Raw genomic sequence first — 19,264 nt, forward strand, 5'->3', positions numbered from 1 at the left:
AGCCCAACATGGAGCTGGTATCTCTGGATTCACAGATAAGGCAATGCTTTCATTGGGTTTGACACCCAGTGAAACCGGATCGGTCCCCGTCCCTGGTAGCGACACCGAGCTGGGAAGTCTGGTTTTCAGCACCTTATGCACCTTATTACCGGACGTAAACTGGTCGGTCCTTCAATCTGGATGCACGTAATTGGTGTTCAGTGACACCTGTGGTTGCTTGGACCGGTTTCTGCGTTGGATGAACCGGGATTCCTTGACGTGTGATTGAATTGTATTGTTTGTGATTTTTTTTTCATGGATGTAATTTCAATTTATTATCACCTCTCTCTCTCTCCCTAAAAATAGATCTTGGTCTTGATGAGATCGCCTGACTGAATAATGCTTTTCCCAAAGTCTCAACATGACGATGGGAGACGACGCTGTCTGAACTGGTTTATCGAGCTGCAGTCTGTCAGTCAGACACAAATGAAGAGCTATTTGTTTCAGTTCCAACCACGTCCTACCAAATGAGCTATGTTCCAAGACTGCATGACTGTACAAGCTATCCAAAAAAGAAGACCTAAAGGAAACCAAGTTGGGGAAGCAAGCAAGCATTAAAAAAAAAAAACCTGCGCCCACAGCGGCTCTAACTATGTACTTTTCGACTATGTGTACGTTTTCCTCAACATCGTCTGCGTTTCGATCGGGTCACGGTCGCTGTCGAATGGCCGGGGCGGAGAAACGTTGCTATGGCAGCATGTGAGAAGGTTCCGGGCGGTTTTCAAAACGGGGCCATCCCAGAAAGAGGGTGATGTGGTAGCAGGAAAAAACGGAGGACAGAGGGCCGGGAGAAGGGGCCTCAGATCTCCTCTATGGAGTCGGCAGGGACCAGCCCTCTCTTCTTCCCGCTGCTGAGCTTCAGGAACCCTTCGCCGTCCTCCCGTTTCCCCACGCAGATCTGAGGAGCGGACAGAAAAAAAGCTGTAATCAGGACAAAGGATCGCAGGTCATAAATCATAGAAGAAGATCAAGATCCAAAATGGCCTCCTCGCACCTGCGCCTCCTTCACGGCCATGTGGCCCCTCTCCCGGCTGCCGTGGACGCCCTGCATCACCCTCCACACCCGCTCTCCTGGACGCACCCGCTGGACGAAGTTCGACGGGAAGAAGCCCACCCTGTCGCCGCTCTTTCCCTGGAACAGGCGGAGAGCGACTGGTGATGCTGCGTCTCGCGAAAGATTTCGGCCACAGCGAACAAACGCTTTGGACGCCCCGGGAGTCAGTAATCACTCGGGACGAAGGACAGTAAGTGCAGCCAGACACAACGGGCCTTCAATGAGCCTTGGATCTTAATTCGCAAACATAAACAGTGAATTAACCAATAACTTAATTGAGTGACTTGTCAAGAGCCGAGTTTCAAAAAGGATCTGAACCTTTCCTCAATATTTGAGATGAGGAACCTGCTGTTTGCAGGAGGAACTCTGTGTGTCAATCAGGACAACGATGAAGACACTAAACTGCATTCATATTTGTCATTCAGATTACGCTGCTTAATTACTTATATCCAAGGGGAAATAGTTTTCTAATCACTGATTGGGATCAACTAATCAGGAAATGTATGATCTGACAGGTGACCAAATACAATGGACCGTTATGTAGACTGTTGGACCGAAAAAAAGGGCTGTTGGACCATTATATAAGCCGTGTCTCCACCTGAAGTACCAGGAACTTTTAGTCCCAGGAACTTTTCTCAAAGGAACTAAAATGTTCCTTCAGCTCGTTGTTGTCTGCGTTTCCACCCCGGTCTAAAGACCCGCGAAGATTATGCAAATTAGTCCACTGACGTATGAAAAACTATGCAACAAACTGCTCCGGTCAAGTAGGTGGCGCTAATGCAGAACACCATAACCAACAACATGAATAAAATGGATAAAGAAAGACAACCAAAGTGATAGTGGAATATCACTTTGGTTATCTTCCTTCATCCATTTAATTTTTCTGTTCTTGTATTTATTTATTAGAAAAAAAAAATCACCCTCAATCTTTATTTTCAAGTTTAATACATATTGGAAAACATGAATTCACACATGGGGAATCGAACCTGGGTATACTGTGTTAGAAGGCAAAATCCTACTTGCTTCACTATACACACACGCACGCGCACACACGCACACGCACACACACACTCTTTATGTTTATTATCAAAACAAAAAAGTAAAACAGGCAATCTTCTGTTTTTTGCACAAGCTGAACATTTTTAGAACAAAAAACAAACTGTACATACAGTCCTGTTTGTGGCTGCAGATTTCTTTTAAACGTGTATTAAAGAAAAATGCTGCGAGTACTCGACCAATCGTAAATGTTCAGTGCAGCACGCCCCACCCCCAAAGTGACTGGACATAGAAAAGTACTACCCCACCGAGCGGGGACTTTGTCCCAGGAACTATATTTAGACCCTGGTTCCTGCGGTGGAAAGGCAGCTGGAGACTGTTGGACCTTTATCTAGAGTGTTAGGGCCATTGTATGGACTGTTGTACCTTCATAGACCTTATTCTGCTTTTTATTAAAAAAACAATATGGGCTCCACTGGAGTGCACGGCACTATGCAGCAATGCTAAGCGGTTTATGACCGCGGGGCTGCTTATCCTATATATTTATCAATGATATCTTAAGATTTAACTGAACACTCTTTTAGTGACACTGGCAGTTTTCCTGCTCAGTATTTATTTTCAGGTAATGCACTACATGAATGATTACAGATTCTTCAAAGGACGTTGCTCTGTTTCCCAAAGGCACACGCACACGCACACGCGCATGCGCGCGCACACACACACACACACACACACACACGCGCGCAAACATGTACTTTGGATGAGAAATGAGCGAAGCAGACTCAATAATACACTGGTTAAGTTAATTATGTTAAACACTTTAAACGGTTTTGAAAAGGAAATTACATTCTATTTTTACACAACGTCACCTGCATGTTTATGAGGCAGAAACAAAAGGAGCAGGTGTGTGTCAAATGGCCATACACACGTGCACACATGCACACAGGCATACAAAAACAACTGCTATCCAAATATTAGGGTACTCACACAGTGGGTACACGTGCTCACAGGTTCACAAAGGCATTCAAAACACCACACACACACACACACACACACACACACACACACACACACACACACACACACACACACACACACACACACACACACACACACACACACACACACACACACACACACACACACGTAAACAGATCTGTTAAAATGATTCATTACCCACCTTCCACCATTCCTCATTAGAGTCATCTGTGACCTGCACACGATCCCCCGGGCTGGTGAGGAAGAACGAGGGATGATGGGGAATCAGAGGAGGTGGAGAGAGGATGAGGAGGACGAGGAGCGGGAGGGGGAGGAGGCGGAGAGATAAGGATGGAGAGGTGAAGAATGTGGACATGGAAGGAGACGGGGGAATTGGGGAGGGGGGTGAGATAGAGAGAGAGAGAGAGAAAATAAAGAAAACACTTTAAATTAAGAAATAAAAGTCACTCAGTGTTTTACGGACGGCACGGCCATCGCTTCCGTCTGAAATACGAGCTGGACGCGGCTCGTCCAATCTGGCCCGTTAGGCTGATGGAGCTGCAGCGCCTTTTTCTTTTTAATACTGGGGAGTCAGACCCGCTGCACTGGGCGTCCAAGCGTCCCAGATACACTGGGAGGGCCGGTGTCCCAGTTACACCAGTCCTGCTTGTGCCTCGCTACTGGCCTATATGGTCCACACACACACACACACACACACAAACCCCATCTTTTCACTTCCTATTTCCATTTCCCCGCCTCGTCTTTTAATCTGAACTCAAAAGGGGCCTGGTTGGTAATTGAATTTTAGTTATTAGAATCACCGTGGCAACCGGTGATAAACAAAGCTGATCGACACCACTACCACGAGGTGACTTGGCGGTAATGTTCTCCCCCTCCCTCCTGTTCTCTCCATTCAGCCATCCATCCATCCATCCATCCATCCATCCGTGCCTTATTGTTTTCAGGTCCAGCATAGACCAGGACACAAGAACGTTTTTTAGCCACAGTTCCATCATTGATCTGTAACTTGCAGACACATACTATCCCAGGTTTGTCACAAACAAACCTGGGATTGCATTATATTTGCATTATATTGCATTGTATTTGGTTACAATCCACATACAATCAACATTTCTGGTTCAAGTTAAACATGGTCAAGTATTGTTACCCACCATGTGTTCCATCCAGAGACAAAAGGAGGAGGCACCCAGCCACTTCATGTACTAACACACTTCACTGGGTTAGACCATGTATGGGGGGGGGGGCGGGGTAAATTATGTGAAGCAAGTTATTTATGTAGATTGTGACCTGTTTATGCATGGTTGCAAGTGTCTGTTATATGGTAACGTGAAATTGTTTCTGCGTGAAGATGGGTCAGTGTGAACAACTTCCTCACTTTCCTGTTTTCAGGAGAGGCAGCGGGTTTACCTGTAGGAATGGTACAGCCTGGATTTACACCTGCTGGCGGAAGGGCATATTTAAGCAGTTGCTTTTGGCTCTCAGGGGGAGAAGTTGGAGGCACGTGATGTTTAGTAAATTTAGGTTGCGCTGCAATGAGTTGAGCTCATTCAGTAAGGCAGATTTAACTGTTTATCTACGTGTTTTTGGTTATGCATGTAGCACCGTTCCACTTTTATGTAAATAAAACACCTTTGTTATACCTGGACAAATGTTCCACCATCTGCCTCCTACCACCTTCCTAGCCACTCTGGTCAGGCTTCCTCATTTGGTGGCAGTGGCAGGATCCAGTCCAGTAGGAGGCAGTGACAAAAATGTCCACCCGACAAAAGAAACATCAAGCAACTGAGCGTCTACCGGAAGCGTCCCAAAATGTCTGTTACCAGCAGGGGACAACAGGGGGTCAACCCCAGGAGCGAGAAAGTATGGTTAAACTGTCAAGTCTTCTGCGAAGCCTGATGCAACAGCAAGCTGACGGCGATGTCAGAGCAGAGCAGGAGTGCAAGCGAAACACGAGGTACGACAGCACCGCCAGGATTGTCAGCCGCTGATGGAAGGTTCAGCAGCCACATCTGGGCCCTTTATAGAGCGTGCAGCCGAGCCACCTCACATCAGAGCAATCCAAAACAAGCCTGAGGCTGATCCATCTCAGTCAGCTAACGGAGGACAGCATTCCAGTCTGGTGAGGTCTCCTGGCTGCCCCGAAATACAGCCCTACAACAAAGGTGAGGATGTTGAACATTTACTTCATAACAACTTTAATCACCTTTGGAAGAATTGCTCTTGCCTGTCAGTGGCATTATGACTTTCTCAACCTAGCGCTACTGGTAACCGGTAAAGCCCATTCTGCATATGTAGCTATGGACATTGACAACACCATGGACTATGCCAAAGTAAAGCTTGCTGTTTTGCAGGTGTCTTAAATCAGTGCAGAGAGCTATTGAGTGAGGTTCCGTTCCAGTGTGCCGGGAGAAGAGGAGACACCTAAGGAGCTGCAGGTCCACCTCAAGGACTTGTATGACAGGTGGATGGCTTCTGAAAAAAGAGCAAATTGGAGACACCATCATCATGGATCTGTTTCTCAAGGTTTCTCAAAGAATCCTCAGCTTCGCACCTGGACTAAAGAGCGGAACCCAAACACCTCCAAAGAAGCAGCAGAATTGGCTGGAGAATTCTGCCTGCCGTCCATCAAAAGAGTACCTCCCAGCAAAGTCCCGCCTACACACACCATCAGGTAAGCCTGCTGGCGGGAATGAGATTTGAGTCAGGAACATGAGACATTTTCTTCCCCTCAAATTCAGTTAAACTTGAGCCTAGAAACGAAGCCCTCTTAGCGTGTCATTCACGTGATCAGAAAGGTAATTTTGTCCTAAGTGTGTGTGTGTGCGTGTTAGCAAGAACTACGTATATCTAGCTTCCCAGTTACCTGTCAGCGAGCTAGAGAGGGAGGATGTATCCGTATGTCGACATGAGGAGCTTACAATAGGTGTGTTGTCTGAGGACACACCCTGTGTAGCTCTTCTAGATTCAGGAAGTATTCGCACGCTAGTCAGAAAGGGGAGTCTTCCTAGTAATGTCATTTTTTGTGGAGGGACAGTTGGCGTTTTCTGTACTGATGGTGACAAGGTAGGCTACCCCATAGCTGAGGTAGCTATCCAGGTCAAAGATCAACACTACTTGCTTTCAGTATGGGGTATTAGAGCAACTGCCCTATCAGGAAGGAAAAGCAGGAGACAGGACAGAGTAAGGAGCACAAAAGTAGCCGAGCATGTGTCCGTGCCTTAAGAGTCCGACCCTTTTCCCATTTCTAGTGACATTGACCCCACACTTACATCTTTGTTCCCTAAAGGTGTGGCCGAGTCAACCCAAGTGACAGGTAGAGGAGAGAAAGCATTTGTGGTCAAGGAAGACATGCTGTATCCACGTAGCCAGATTGGTGACCAGCTAGACATTCCCCAGAGTTTGAGGCTCACAATCTTCACCCTGAGCCATTCTATCCCTTGGGCAGGACACAGGTAAAAACATTTTCCAGAATGGTTCCCCCTTTCTGCTGGCCCCAGCAGTATGCTGACACAGTAAATACTGTCAGTCTTGTCCAGTGTCAGTTAACAGCTCCAGGCAGGAAAGGAGATAGGGCGACCCTTATTAATATTCCCATCATTGATACGCCCTTTTCCCGTATTGCCATGGACATTGTAGGACCACTAGAAAAAAGTAGTGCAGGCCACAAGTACATACTGGTTGTCTTCGATTATGCCACAAGATAGCGGGGCGCCCTGGTGGCTCACCGGGTAGAGCACACCACACTGAGTCCTTACCGTTGCAGCCTGGGTTTAATTCTGTCCTGAAGCCATTTGCTGCATGTCATCCCCTGCCTTCCTCATCTCCCCACACTGTCACTATCAAAATAAAGCAGGAAAAATGCCAAAAAATTATCTTAAAAAATAAGCTCAAAGCCTGCCAGATTGTCCATTGCCTCATTCAGCTGTTCTCAAGAGTCAGAATCCCAAAGGAGATCATCACTGCCCCATGGTTCCCTTTTTATTAGGGACGTTTTATTTTTTAGCATAAATAGGCATCTAGGTAGCGGATTGTCAGGGAAAGATATGCATATTCATTATGGACGTCTCTGCGGCGTGCCCAGGATGGGCACACAGCGGAGCGCAGATCATGGGCGTGCATGGCCTGCGCTCTGCTGTGCCGCTCTGTTTCCTTATGGAACGAAACAAACACTGCGTAATGGGAACACTCTGTCACTCTCTCTAAGCCACCTTCCTTCGACAGATTGCCCAGAGTGGCAAAATGCTTAAAAATGGGGTCCACGTGCCTTTTATTTATTTTTTTTAGCAGCCCCACTACTGTATGGACATTCAATGAGGGGTCCAATGGATGTCTTGGAGGTAGCCTGAGAGGGTCCTCTGCCACAACAGCAGTACAGTGAGCCCTCATAAATCCTGAAAATAAGAGACAAACTGGATCAGTTTCAAGAGCTTGTCAATGGTAATCCGGCTGAAGCACAGCAGCAACAGAAGCTGAGTTATGACAAGGCTTCTGGGTGGATAGTGTTCCAGGAGGGCCAGAAAGTTCTCTTACTGCTGCCAACGTCTAACAGTGGTCTCCTTGCCAAGTACCAGGGGCCATACAAGGAAAAAAAAAAAGAAAAAAAGACAGGCCTGTCACAAATGAATTTTTGCCAGACCGCCAGAAAAAGCATCAAGTCTTCCATGTAAACCTACTTAAAGAGTGGGTAGACCAACCAGAGCAGTCTATAACCTTGTGGGCATGCACAGTAGTTGACAAGGAAGAGCTTTTGGGGCAGTATTTTCCATCTTCAACTGGGACTCCAGTGTTTCCAGATCTGTCTTTTCACAGAAGAGAATTCCAGGAGCTGCAAGCCCACATGGCAAAAGAACTCTTCGGTCTGAAGCCAGGCAGTACACACCTCATTAAACATCAGATCCATCTGCATTCACCAGAACAGCAGCCGGTCAGGCACACCACCTGCCAGACTCCAGCCAGAATTGTTCCTGAACTGAGTGAGTGGTGTAGCCCTCTGGTTGGTTCCAAAGAAGGAAGATCCTAAAATAAAATTCTGTGCCAACTTTTCAAAGTTGAATGCTGTCTTTATCTGCCTTTGATCCCTATCCAATGCCAAGGGTTTATGAACTGATTGAGCGCTTGGGAAATGCACACTTCCTAACGACTATTGACCTCTGCAAAGGGTACTGACAAGTACCCTTAACAGAATCTTCAAAGGACTTAACAACAGTCAGAGTTCCAAGCGGCCAATTCAGATTCAGAATGATGCCCTTTGGTTTGCACGGAGCACCAGCAGCGTTTCAGAGGTTGGATGATGTTTTGAGAAGGGCGGAGGACGAAGCAGCAGCCTACATTGATGACAGTTATCTTCAGTCGGAACCTGGGAGGAGCATGTGAGACATCTTGCTGATGTTTTTCAACACAAGGAACAATTGAAACGGAAGCTTTAACTATAAAATGGGCTTCAGACACCTTGAAATATTATCTCATTGGCAAAGAGTTTGTTCTTGAGACTGACCGTTGTGCATTGCAGTGGGGGTCGGGGTGAGAACACACCATTCGTACCCGTTTTCACCTTCATTGCCATACTGCTTGTTTGTTTTTGCACCGCGTTCCAAATTATTATGCAAATTGGATTTAAGTGTCATAAACATTTAATGTTTTGTTTCAATTAAATTCAATTAAACTCATGGATGGTATTGTGTCTCAGGGCTCTTTGGATCACTGCAATCAGTCTCAGACACCTGTGATAATTAGTTTGCCAGGTGAGCCCAATTAAAGGAAAACTACTTAAGAAGGACGTTCCACATTATTAAGCAGCCACAGGTTTCAAGCAATATGGGTAAGAGAAAGGGTCTCTGCTGCCGAAAAGCCTCAAATAGTGCAATTCCTTGGACAAGGTATGAAAACATTAGATACTTCACGAAAACTTAAGCGTGATCATCGTACTGTGAAGAGATTTGTGGCTGATTCAGAGCACAGACTGGTTGGTGCAAATAAAGGCACAATGAGGAAGGTTTCTGCCAGACAAATTCATGGGATGAAGAGAGCAGCTGCTAAAATACCGTTACAAAGCAGCAAACAGGTATTTGAAGCTGCTGATGCCTCTGGAGTCCCACCAACCTCAAGGTGTAGGATCCTCCAGAGGCTTGCAGCTGTGCATAAACCTACTATTGGGCCACTCCTTACCAATGCTCACAAGCTGAAACGGTTGCAGGGGGCCCAGAAAAAATGAAGACTCATTTTCAAACAGTCTTGTTTACTGATGAGTGCCGTGCAACCCTGGATGGTCCAGATGGATGGAGTAGTGGATGGTTGGTGGATGGCCACCATGTCCCAACAAAGCTGCCACGTCAGCAAGGAGGTGGGCTGGAATCATGGGGAGAGAGCTGGTAGGCCCCTTTAGGGTCCCTGAAGGTGTGAAAATGACCTTGGCAAAGTATATAGAGTTTCTGACTGACCACTTTCTTCCATGGTACAAAAAGAAGAACCGTGCCTTTCGTAGAAAAATCATCTTCATGCATGACAACGCACCATCTCATGCTGCAAAGAATACCTCTGTGTCATTGGCTGCTATGGGCATAAAAGGAGAGCACCTCATGGTGTGGCCCCCATCCTCCCCTGACCTCAACCCTAGAGAACCTTTGGAGCATCCTCAAGCAAAAGATCTATGAGGGGGGGAGGCAGTTTGCATCAAAACAGCAGCTCTGGGAGGCTGTTCTGACATCCTGCAAAGAAATTCAAGTAGAAACTCTCCAAATATATATATATATTATATATATTATATATATAATAAATAAAATGGAATAGGTTGAAGGAATATGGCTATGTATATACAGATATGTTAAATGCACATATCTGTATATACATAGCCATATTCCTTCAACCTATTCCATTTTATTTCAATTTATTTTTTATTGTATTTTATTCTATATATTTTTTATCTTATTCTATAAGTATTCCACTTACTGTATTACGTTTTAGGAGTCAGTTAGTCGGTCTATTAGAAAGTAATTTTCTACTTTTTATTTTATTTTATTTTAGTACTTTTTCCTAGGACTTCTTGTGTGCTATCACCGGGTGCGTTGCATTACATTTCACTGCATATATGTATGGAAGTATGTATATGTATGTGACAAATAAAAATCTTGAAAAAAAAATCTTGAAAAAACTTACAAATTCAATGGATGCAAGAATTGTGAAGGTGATATCAAAGAAGGCTCCTATGTTCACATGTGACTTGGCCTGTTAAGATGTTTTTGATTGAAATAGCTTTTGATTTCAGTCAATATGACCTCCTAATGCTGCAAATTCAACAAATGACCATTTTTAGTTCTTCACACCTATAAAATGTTTTGAAACTCTGTTGTGCATAATAATTTGGAACAGTGCATTTTGAGTTTTTTATTTTTGAAAAAATACTGTTATCATTGGGAGGTTTGTTCAATAACAGTCGAATTACACCCTAACGGTTGATGACTGGAAAATTATACTGACTGTCATTTGCATCGACTATTTAGGAAAATCAGAGAAAAATATCATTTGCATAATAATTTGGAACGCGGTGTAGACATAGTGCCATCATTGATCTGTAACTTGCAGACCCAGACTATGCCAGGTTTGTTTGTGTTTTGCTTTACGTTTGGTGACAATCGAAATACGATGAACATTTCTGGTGCAAGTAGAACACGGTCAAGTATTGTCAGCTTTAGTTGTTTATTGGTTCAGTTCTGTATTCTATTCGTTAATCATTTTCTTTCTTTGCCACGTATCATTCCCACCGTGCGTTCCAGAGACAAAATGAGGAAGCACCCAACCGCTTCCTGTATTTACACACTTGATGACATCATCAGTGATGGTGTTTTAATTACATGTGTAGCATGGTTCCACTTTTTTCTAAATAAAACACCTTTGCTATACCTGGACAAATGTTCTCGCGCCTGTCTCCTACCACCAACTTTCTTGCCACTCTAGTCAGGCTGTTCTCTCTCCACCCATCTTGTTCTCTCTCTCCCTCCACCCGATTCGCTCAAACCATCCATCCATTCTGTACTCTCCCTCCATCCATCCAACCTGTTATTTCCCTACACACTGTTCTCTCCCTCCATCTTTTTCTCTCTCTGCACCCATCCAGTACTATCTACATCTTGTTTTCTCTCCATCCTGTTCTCTCCATCCATCCAACAATATTGTTCCCTTTCCCACATCCCATTCTCTCCATCCATCCGTCCTGTAATCTTTATCATGTTCTCTCCCTCCAGTCTGTTTCCCCATCCACCCTGTTGCCTCTCCCTCCATTGTTCTTGTTACTGAATCTCTCTGCCCCCATCCCATTATCTCTATTGATCTATCATCCATCCATCCATCCATCCATCCTCTTCTCCCGATCCATCCTGTGTTCTCGATCGTGTTCTCCCCATCCCTCCTGTTCCTTCGCTCCCTGCTTTCCCTCTCCCTCTCTCCTCCTCTTTCAGTCGCTCGTGTTCTCTCACTCTCCCCTGTTCTGTCCATCCATCTTATTCTCTCCATCCAGCCTCTCTTTGTTTCTCTCCCTTGTTCTGTTCACTATCAGTGTATCCTGCTGGGAGTGCAGCTCAGTAGCTCTGTGTGTGCACGTGTGTGTGTGTGTGTGTGTGTGTGTGTGTGTGTGTGTGTGTGTGTGTGTGTGTGTGTGTGTGTGTGTGTGTGTGTGTGTGTGCATGCGTGCGCGTGTGTGCACGCGCATGGACGGCATTGGGCTTTGGGTTTATAATTAGTCGTCCTTAAGGGTGCCTGTCTCCGTCCTCTGCAGATGGTACCGACACTTTCACACTGAACAAATGACAGCTGCAGTAAAATATACAAAGCGACACGTACACACACACACACACACACACACACACACACACACACTCACCCTCTGAGGGCAGACACATACAGTATAAAGAGGCTTGTGCAGGACACATACGCTAATACGTGCACCAAATATAAGCGTACATGTGTATACATATCAGAACAAGCCATATACCTGCAAAGTAAAACAAGATATGATTGATTCCCAAACATATATCAATGCACAAGTGGGACACACACACACACACACACACACACACACACACACACACACACACACACACACACACACACACACACACACACACACACACACACACACACACACACACACTCTTACTGTAGTTCCAGGTCGTTTTGCTCCTGAGGCAGGAACTTGTAGAGCGCTACGTACGTGTGGATGGAGTGGACCTCGATGCGCTTGGTCACCTGCAAGAGACGACAAACGGCCTCAGAGAACGACAACCACGCGCCGGCGCCGCAGAAGAAAGAATGAGAAGGGAGCTGTACCTTCCCAGCATCCTCTGGGGGCGTCTCCGCCCGTCCACCGCCCAAATCCTCCACCTCCACCGGGTCGGCCACCGGCTCGGGGACCGGGACATCTGGCGGGGGAGAGGGAGTTAGCTGAAACACCGACCACAAAGCCTGCTGAGGACATGGGTGAACAGGCTAAAGACAAACACATATATACATACGCACGCATGCACAAAATGAACACACACCCATGCAGGTACGTTCAGCATGAACACGGCATGCATGTCAGACGTGGAGTGGTGTTTACCCCCTGTCTCCAGTGTCACCTCCTCCTCCATACTGTACTGTCTCTGTTCACTCTCCTCACCTCCCTCCCCCTTGGAGACAGAAGGGAAGACAGAAGACACATCACCACGCGGGGAAGGCCCGGTACCACCACCACGTCAAAAAGAGGAGAAGCTAGTCCGCCCTTTTCAATGACTCAGATTGGATGTTGATAAAGTTATGTTTGTCATGTTGGGATAATCCGACTGGTATTGTTATCATTACTCGCCCTTTATACGTACCGTATGACTATGTAGAGTTGATAAGTGTTATCTGCGCCTCCGTATTTTCTTAAATCATAGTTCCTGGATACACTATGTGTCCCTTTATGCACTTATACTCTCATCATCTGATAATAGTAAATGAAGTGATCATGTCAATATCTTCATTAAAGGTGGGTCAGTGGGTTCTGTATTTTGGTCATTCTGATAAAGTACTCTCTTTTTGTAAATGGTCTTATAGTGCAGGGTTGCCAAACTTTCTTATGGCAATGCCCCCTTGGCTCACCAAGCCCTGGCTGAGAGCCCCCCACCAAAACTCCAACGAAAGAAAGTTGTACACACTTCACCTGCCCGTAACAAACTGTAGCTACACAGATATAACATTTGACTCAAACCTTGCTAGAAAAAAGTGCAAATCTCAAAACAAAAAATAAAACTCCCTGTCATTACTGAGGCTGAGTTCATATATTTATTGAAATAAAAGTGTGAATGATTACGAAAAAATACTAATCATTTTAATGTGGACCCCCTGCAATATCTTCCAGGACCCCTAGGGAGCCCCGGAGCCCAGTTTGGGAACCCCGTCCCAGCCCAGAAGGTGAGATCATACCAGGCTGTGAGTGGGAGACTCTGACATGCTGCCAAAACTGGAGCGATTCATCTGTGCCAAGGACGTCCCATAGCGCAAAGCGGCATACACAGGGTCTACACGAGCACGTCCAGCCTCTGAAAGCACACACACACACACACAGACACACACAAAACTTGGGTGCACGTGGACACGCACGTCTCAATGGGGAACATGCAGTAATGTACGCACGCTCCACACACAAGTCAAGTCAACTTCATTTACAAACGCATTTAAAAACACCTGCTGTACAGCTTCAATGGGCAGATTGAAATATAAAATTACGGTAGACAATCAAGACGTAAGAGACATATGGACAAAACGCAGAACCATACACATATACAAAGAACCCACTCAACCATTTCAAAAGCCAGAGAGAAAGATGGATCCAATGGAGGCCAGTGCTGGGGTAATGTGGCCCATCTAACTGTGACCCAGTGGAGGGAGTCCAGTATGGGGTTAATGTGGTCCAGCTAACTGGGATCCAGAGGACGGAGGCCAGTGTGGGTGTGGCGGGGCCAAGGGGGCGTGGTCAAGCGGTGCAGGCTCCCATCCCGGGGCCGCTGAGCTGCTGCGGATCGGGGGAATCGACGGAGGGACCCCGCGGATTCGTCCGATCCTAAACCAGGAAATAAGACAAGAGTTTGTTGTCCCTGCAGTGAGGAACGGCGGGCTTGCGGGACACGGTGCAGACCGGGCGAGACGAGCAGGCTACCCAAACCGGCGGACACGTCACGGCGGGAGCGCACCTCAGCGGCGATCCAGCGGACGTTTTTCATGAGTTGCCTGCGAGCCTTTAAGTCGTCCTTTTGGCCCACGTGCCGCCTTTTGTTTGAATCCGGCGCTGTTTCGCCTCCGCCTGCCTCCGCTCTCTCATTCCCTGGCCCTGGGCCAGAACACACATCTACAATGGGGCAGTGTGGTCCATCTAACTGAGGTCCAGTGCAGGTCAGTATGGGGGTTAATTAGGTCCAGCTAACTGGGGTCCAGTGGGGGGAGCCCAAAGAGACAAAAGGCGCTTATATACAGAGATCCTGCAATACTCCTGTAAGGAAGACCCGCCAATATCCCAGCTTTGGTTTGTTACACTGAACCAAACAAAGGCAGCATGATGCCGCCCCCATGTGTGATTTTAGACAGCACACTGGCTTTCCGGATCAGAGGTGTGATCACGGGGCGTGACCGAGTCAGCCTCTCGTGTGACGTATAACATACGCGTCGGGCAGTGGACATCAATGATCTGAAGTGATCAATAGCTCATCACCTGGTTTCCACTGGCAATGGAAGCCCTTCTTTTATTACCGGTATTAATTATTCATGTTTAATTATACTATTATACAAGTAATAAGTAACCTGGAGCAGCAACTTAATCATCGGACCAACCGTGACATGCTCGCCCCAATGTCCAAATCCTCCGCCTGCTTCCTCAGCACAAGGACCAAACAGCCTCCATGCAGTTAATAAATTGAAAAAACAACTTTAATATCAAGCCACGGTTTTCATTTAAGTCGTTTTATTGAAGTGCCCATTTAAGTATCCCAGGGAAAACGGTCGGCTCCGTCACTGCAGTCCAAAACTCCAGACCGGGAGGCAGCCACAGCAGACATGCCAAGTAAATTTGGCCTACCTAACATCCGGCTGTAATTTCGTCCGAAATTTAACTTTGCACGGCAAATGCAGTGGCCGGTGTTCTCTGCCGGGCTGCCGTCACGCTCTCTTCCACTACCACGATTTCCGGTTTGCCGTCTTCCATGTTCCATGTGAATGCAGCGGTCACGGTAGCGGGCCGCACATGTGCAGTAACACGTCATCAGAACGCCACACCCCTGTCCCGGCATGCCCGCTGTCCCTTTCACACTGATGTCGTTTTGGCCCCGCTCCGGCTCTGGTGACTACCTCACATGCCCCCCATTCCGTGTCCCTTCCCTTCACACAGAACGGCGAGGTGGAACAACGGCGCAACGTTCCCACCATGAACCGGCCGTGTCAGAGGGGCTAATGAGACACGTAGTGATGCACTGAGCACAGGTCAGCCCGTTTGAGTACAGTCAGACGTTGTAATTCCACTGTAGACATGACCATTGTTCTTCCCGCCATCCCGGAGTAGCTTGAGGTTCTAAATTTAGCCGCAGTGACAGCGCTGGTTCGGCGCTGGTTCAAAGTGGCCTACTTTAGATCCGTGAGAGCAGAGTAGCCAAAACTGAGGGTGACCTCAAGAGAGTTAAATCATTCAGGTTTTTTTTTTTTTTGTAGTTCTTGTCGAAGTGACGCACGGGCTTGAACGACGCGAGCGGAATGGGGTCGGAAAAGTGAGACGGATGAAAAGGGATTAAATTAGATCTAAATTACGAGCTTTTCGATGAAAATGATTGTCGAAAAGCATTCCAAGTGATATTATCTGAAGAGCTGACATATAATAAATGCTATCCGGGTCCTTCTGGAGAAAGACATTGAGCATTTTGGACATTTTATCCTCCTCTGGAGTTTAATATGAGCTGAAGGGAGGCATATTTAGCTGTAGGGCGAGATGCATTGTGCGTGCGTGTGTGCGTGCGTGTGTGTGTGTGCGTGTGTGTGTGTGTGTGCGTGTGTGCACGCATGTGTGTCTGTGTGTGTGTGCGTGTCAGTCTGAGGATACAGTGACCTACAGTAGTTCATACCTGAACCAGTGCACGTTTTCGTCAGGCGGTGTAACATTTTAAACAGCCGAAGCAAAATTTGGGATCCATCCACTTTTTGGCTCACGTCCACACGAGCTGGAGTTCATCTGGGCTCACTGGGTTCCAGACAGAGCGGGCCACTTCCAGAAGCCCAAAGAGAAGGACGCAATTAAACTAAAACCACCTTCAAATTTACACTTTAAGTGACGAACGCCGGCTATCCGGAACATTGTTCATTGGAGTCTTTGGTTTTGGTCAGTTCTGCGGCATGGGTGTGGTCTGACACGTGTTTTGGCCAATCACACGGTATATTACACAAAATCCCTTGAAATCACAAATTCTGAGGGAGATTTTTCCACCGGATGGGATGTAGTAAATAAGTAAATGAGTACAAATAAGTGTCTGGAAAAGGCTGAGCTGGCGCCCAGACGGGGTTTCTAAACCTTGCCGTCCCACCTAAACCCACACAGATGGCCTCTCTAACAGCGAGCCGTGCGCAAGTCATGGAGGTGCCTCTTTCAGCCGGCTGCTGTGGAGTGACCACGCTCGCCGAGGAGCACGGTCCCATTCGCCCCGTGGCGCCGCCATCAGCTGAAGATATTCTCCCAATACCGGATCGATCTTATACGACTCTGTTGCCACTCGGGCTGACTCCCGGTGATTACATTTTTAAAAAAAAGGGCTGGTCCCCAAAACCAATGCCCCAGCAGTTCGACCGCCCGCTAAAACTGAAGCTCCAGAGATGTTCTCCACTGCTCTGCACACTGGCTGCTAAAATATTTGCAAACACCAAATCAGAACATAGCTCGGAACAGGACACTAATGGTGGAGGCACACTTTAAAAGACGTAAGAACAAAAGACGGAAAAAAACACCGGAGAGCGCGTCCCGGAATGCCGTCGTCAGAATACTCAGCGAGAGCTCCGTTTAGGTCTTTATATATCATTCCGCGGCAACCTATTTCCAGAGCGAGTGGCAGAAAACAACAATGGCGGCGGTGAAAGAAGCAGGAAAGCGACAGCGAGAGGAGTCTGCAGTGCCTTTGGTGTATTTAGAGATGAGGGGGAAAGAAAACAAAAAAAAAAAAAAGCCCAAAAAAACGAAAAAGGAGGTTGAAGTCTGTCCCCCAGCCGTGACGCGCGGGTGTTTGGATCAACCGCGACAAGGGAAGCTCTGAGAGCGAGGAAAAAAAAAAGGCAAAAAAGGCAAAGGCAAAACACCGAAAGAACACCCGCGACGTCTGGTTCTCCTCTCGTCCCGAACGCGCCTTTCCGGTCAAAAGGTTCCGCTTCCTTTTTAGGCGCAGCGCGCCTCCGTCGTGCCTCCGTCTCCGGGGGTGGTGACCTTTCCCCGTGCTGGCGTCCAGGCGAAGTGATGGACAACGACCGCAGACGCCCAGACACACGCGTGGAAGGACGGATGGCGGTGCGTTTCGAACGCACAGCATGAACAACCCCAGAAAACCTCAAAGACGGGTGTCCACGGGCATGCACCCCAACAGGTGGTCCGTCGTGCACAAACAAAGAGATGCTCACACACACACACACACACACACACACACACACACACACACACACACACACACACACACACACACACACACACACACACACACACACACACACACACACACAGACACACACGCTGTCTCTCCGTCCGGCGGGCTCGGAGGACGGCCTACCTTGGCTGGGCTTCACCTCCTTGACGACGGCCAGTTGGTCGTTGACCAGCATGGGGGAGCTGAAGTTCCTCTTGAACGCCCCGCTCTACCGGAGGAGAGGTCGAACCCTCGTTATTCACCCTTTTCCATCACATCCCGTCCGCGGCACCGAGCCGTCGGGCGCGGCGCGGCTCGGGAGACCTCCACGCGGCCGTCGCCGCCTCGGCCCGACGGGGGGGAACTCGCCGACCGGCGGGGGGTTCCGATGCCCTGCGACCGGGCTGCCTGCGACGCACGCCGTCGACTACGGTCACCACCAATTGCGGACGATTAATTCTTACTGCCAGGGCCTCCGACCGGGGCCCCCGTACCGCGGGCCGCTCCGACGCAGCAGCCAACACGGAGGCTCGCATTCGCAATTTCATGCTGAATTAAGCACGGTAAGTGTTTGAGTGGAGGTATTGACTTTTCTTGGCCCTGACTTGCAGATGAGGCGTTTACTCGATCGCAATATTCTGAGAGAAAGAGAGAGAGAGAGAGAGAGAGAGAGAGAGAGAGAGAGAGAGAGAGAGAGAGAGAGACGGGCGCGGCGTCGCTCGCACCTCCTTATGTAACGGTCAGTCTGATTGGATAAGAGACGTCCCCATGAGCGCAGCCCTGCAGGGCGACGGCTGTTTATTTATCTTCATGGATGAACGGATGGATGAGAGGGAATGGATGAGCGGATAACCTGGTGAGAATGAACGGCTTTGATGGATGGATGGAGTAGGATTGGAAGAGGGAGTTAGAATTGTTGTGTGTGTGTGTGTGTGTGTGTGAGTGTGTGAGAGAGACAGAGAGAGAGAGAGAGAACAGACGGGAAAAAAAACACGAAGACACAAAGAGAGAATGGGTGCAGGAATGTGAGAGCGGGTGGATGGATGAACGTGAGAGAGCGGGAGAGAGAGAGAGAGAGAGAGAGAGAGAGAGAGATGATGGGTAAACACAGGCGTAAGTGAACGTATCAGTGGCAATGAGAGAGAGAGAGAGAGAGAACAGATGGCGAGAGTGAAAATGCATGAAGGAACGAATGGGTGAATGTGCCGTCGGCTGCTTGCTCAGTCGCCGGTTTTGGACGGAGGGACAGCGTCCGACCGCCCGTTCCCTCGCAGAATCCGGGGCGAGCGCGGCTTCTTCCCCCGCCGTCTCGTTGTATCATGACGGACGCACCAAACTTTGCGCAGGACCTCGACCGCCCGCGTTGCGCTGCTTTCCCACGACCGCGTTGTGTTTGGTCGCAAAGCCTTTGCTGAGAGGCCGTCCAACCAAACTGAGCGCACACACACACACACACACAAACACACAAACACACAATTTTACCCGAGCTACTGCCGTAATGAACCACACCCCTTCCGCTCCGCTG

General features: G+C 47.9%; 1 protein-coding gene across 1 annotated transcript in view; it reads right to left on the reverse strand.

The window, feature by feature from the left end:
- Positions 1-689: 689 nt before the first annotated feature.
- Positions 690-19,264, reverse strand: part of LOC307237380 (SH3 and cysteine-rich domain-containing protein 2-like) — a gene marked incomplete at its 5' end in the record, with an annotated part of 36,186 nt that continues 17,611 nt past the window's right edge. Inside the window, 8 exons of the mRNA XM_080010093.1 lie at positions 690-937; positions 1,034-1,171; positions 3,270-3,321; positions 12,237-12,325; positions 12,407-12,541; positions 12,631-12,747; positions 13,526-13,641; positions 17,884-17,968. Coding sequence (XP_079866219.1) covers positions 839-937; positions 1,034-1,171; positions 3,270-3,321; positions 12,237-12,325; positions 12,407-12,541; positions 12,631-12,747; positions 13,526-13,641; positions 17,884-17,968 — 831 coding nt within the window. The 3' untranslated portion in view covers positions 690-838. The remainder of the gene's footprint in view (positions 938-1,033; positions 1,172-3,269; positions 3,322-12,236; positions 12,326-12,406; positions 12,542-12,630; positions 12,748-13,525; positions 13,642-17,883; positions 17,969-19,264) is intronic.

This window comes from Zeus faber, assembly GCF_960531495.2.
Source record: "Zeus faber genome assembly, chromosome: 11".
Taxonomy (NCBI): domain Eukaryota; kingdom Metazoa; phylum Chordata; class Actinopteri; order Zeiformes; family Zeidae; genus Zeus; species Zeus faber.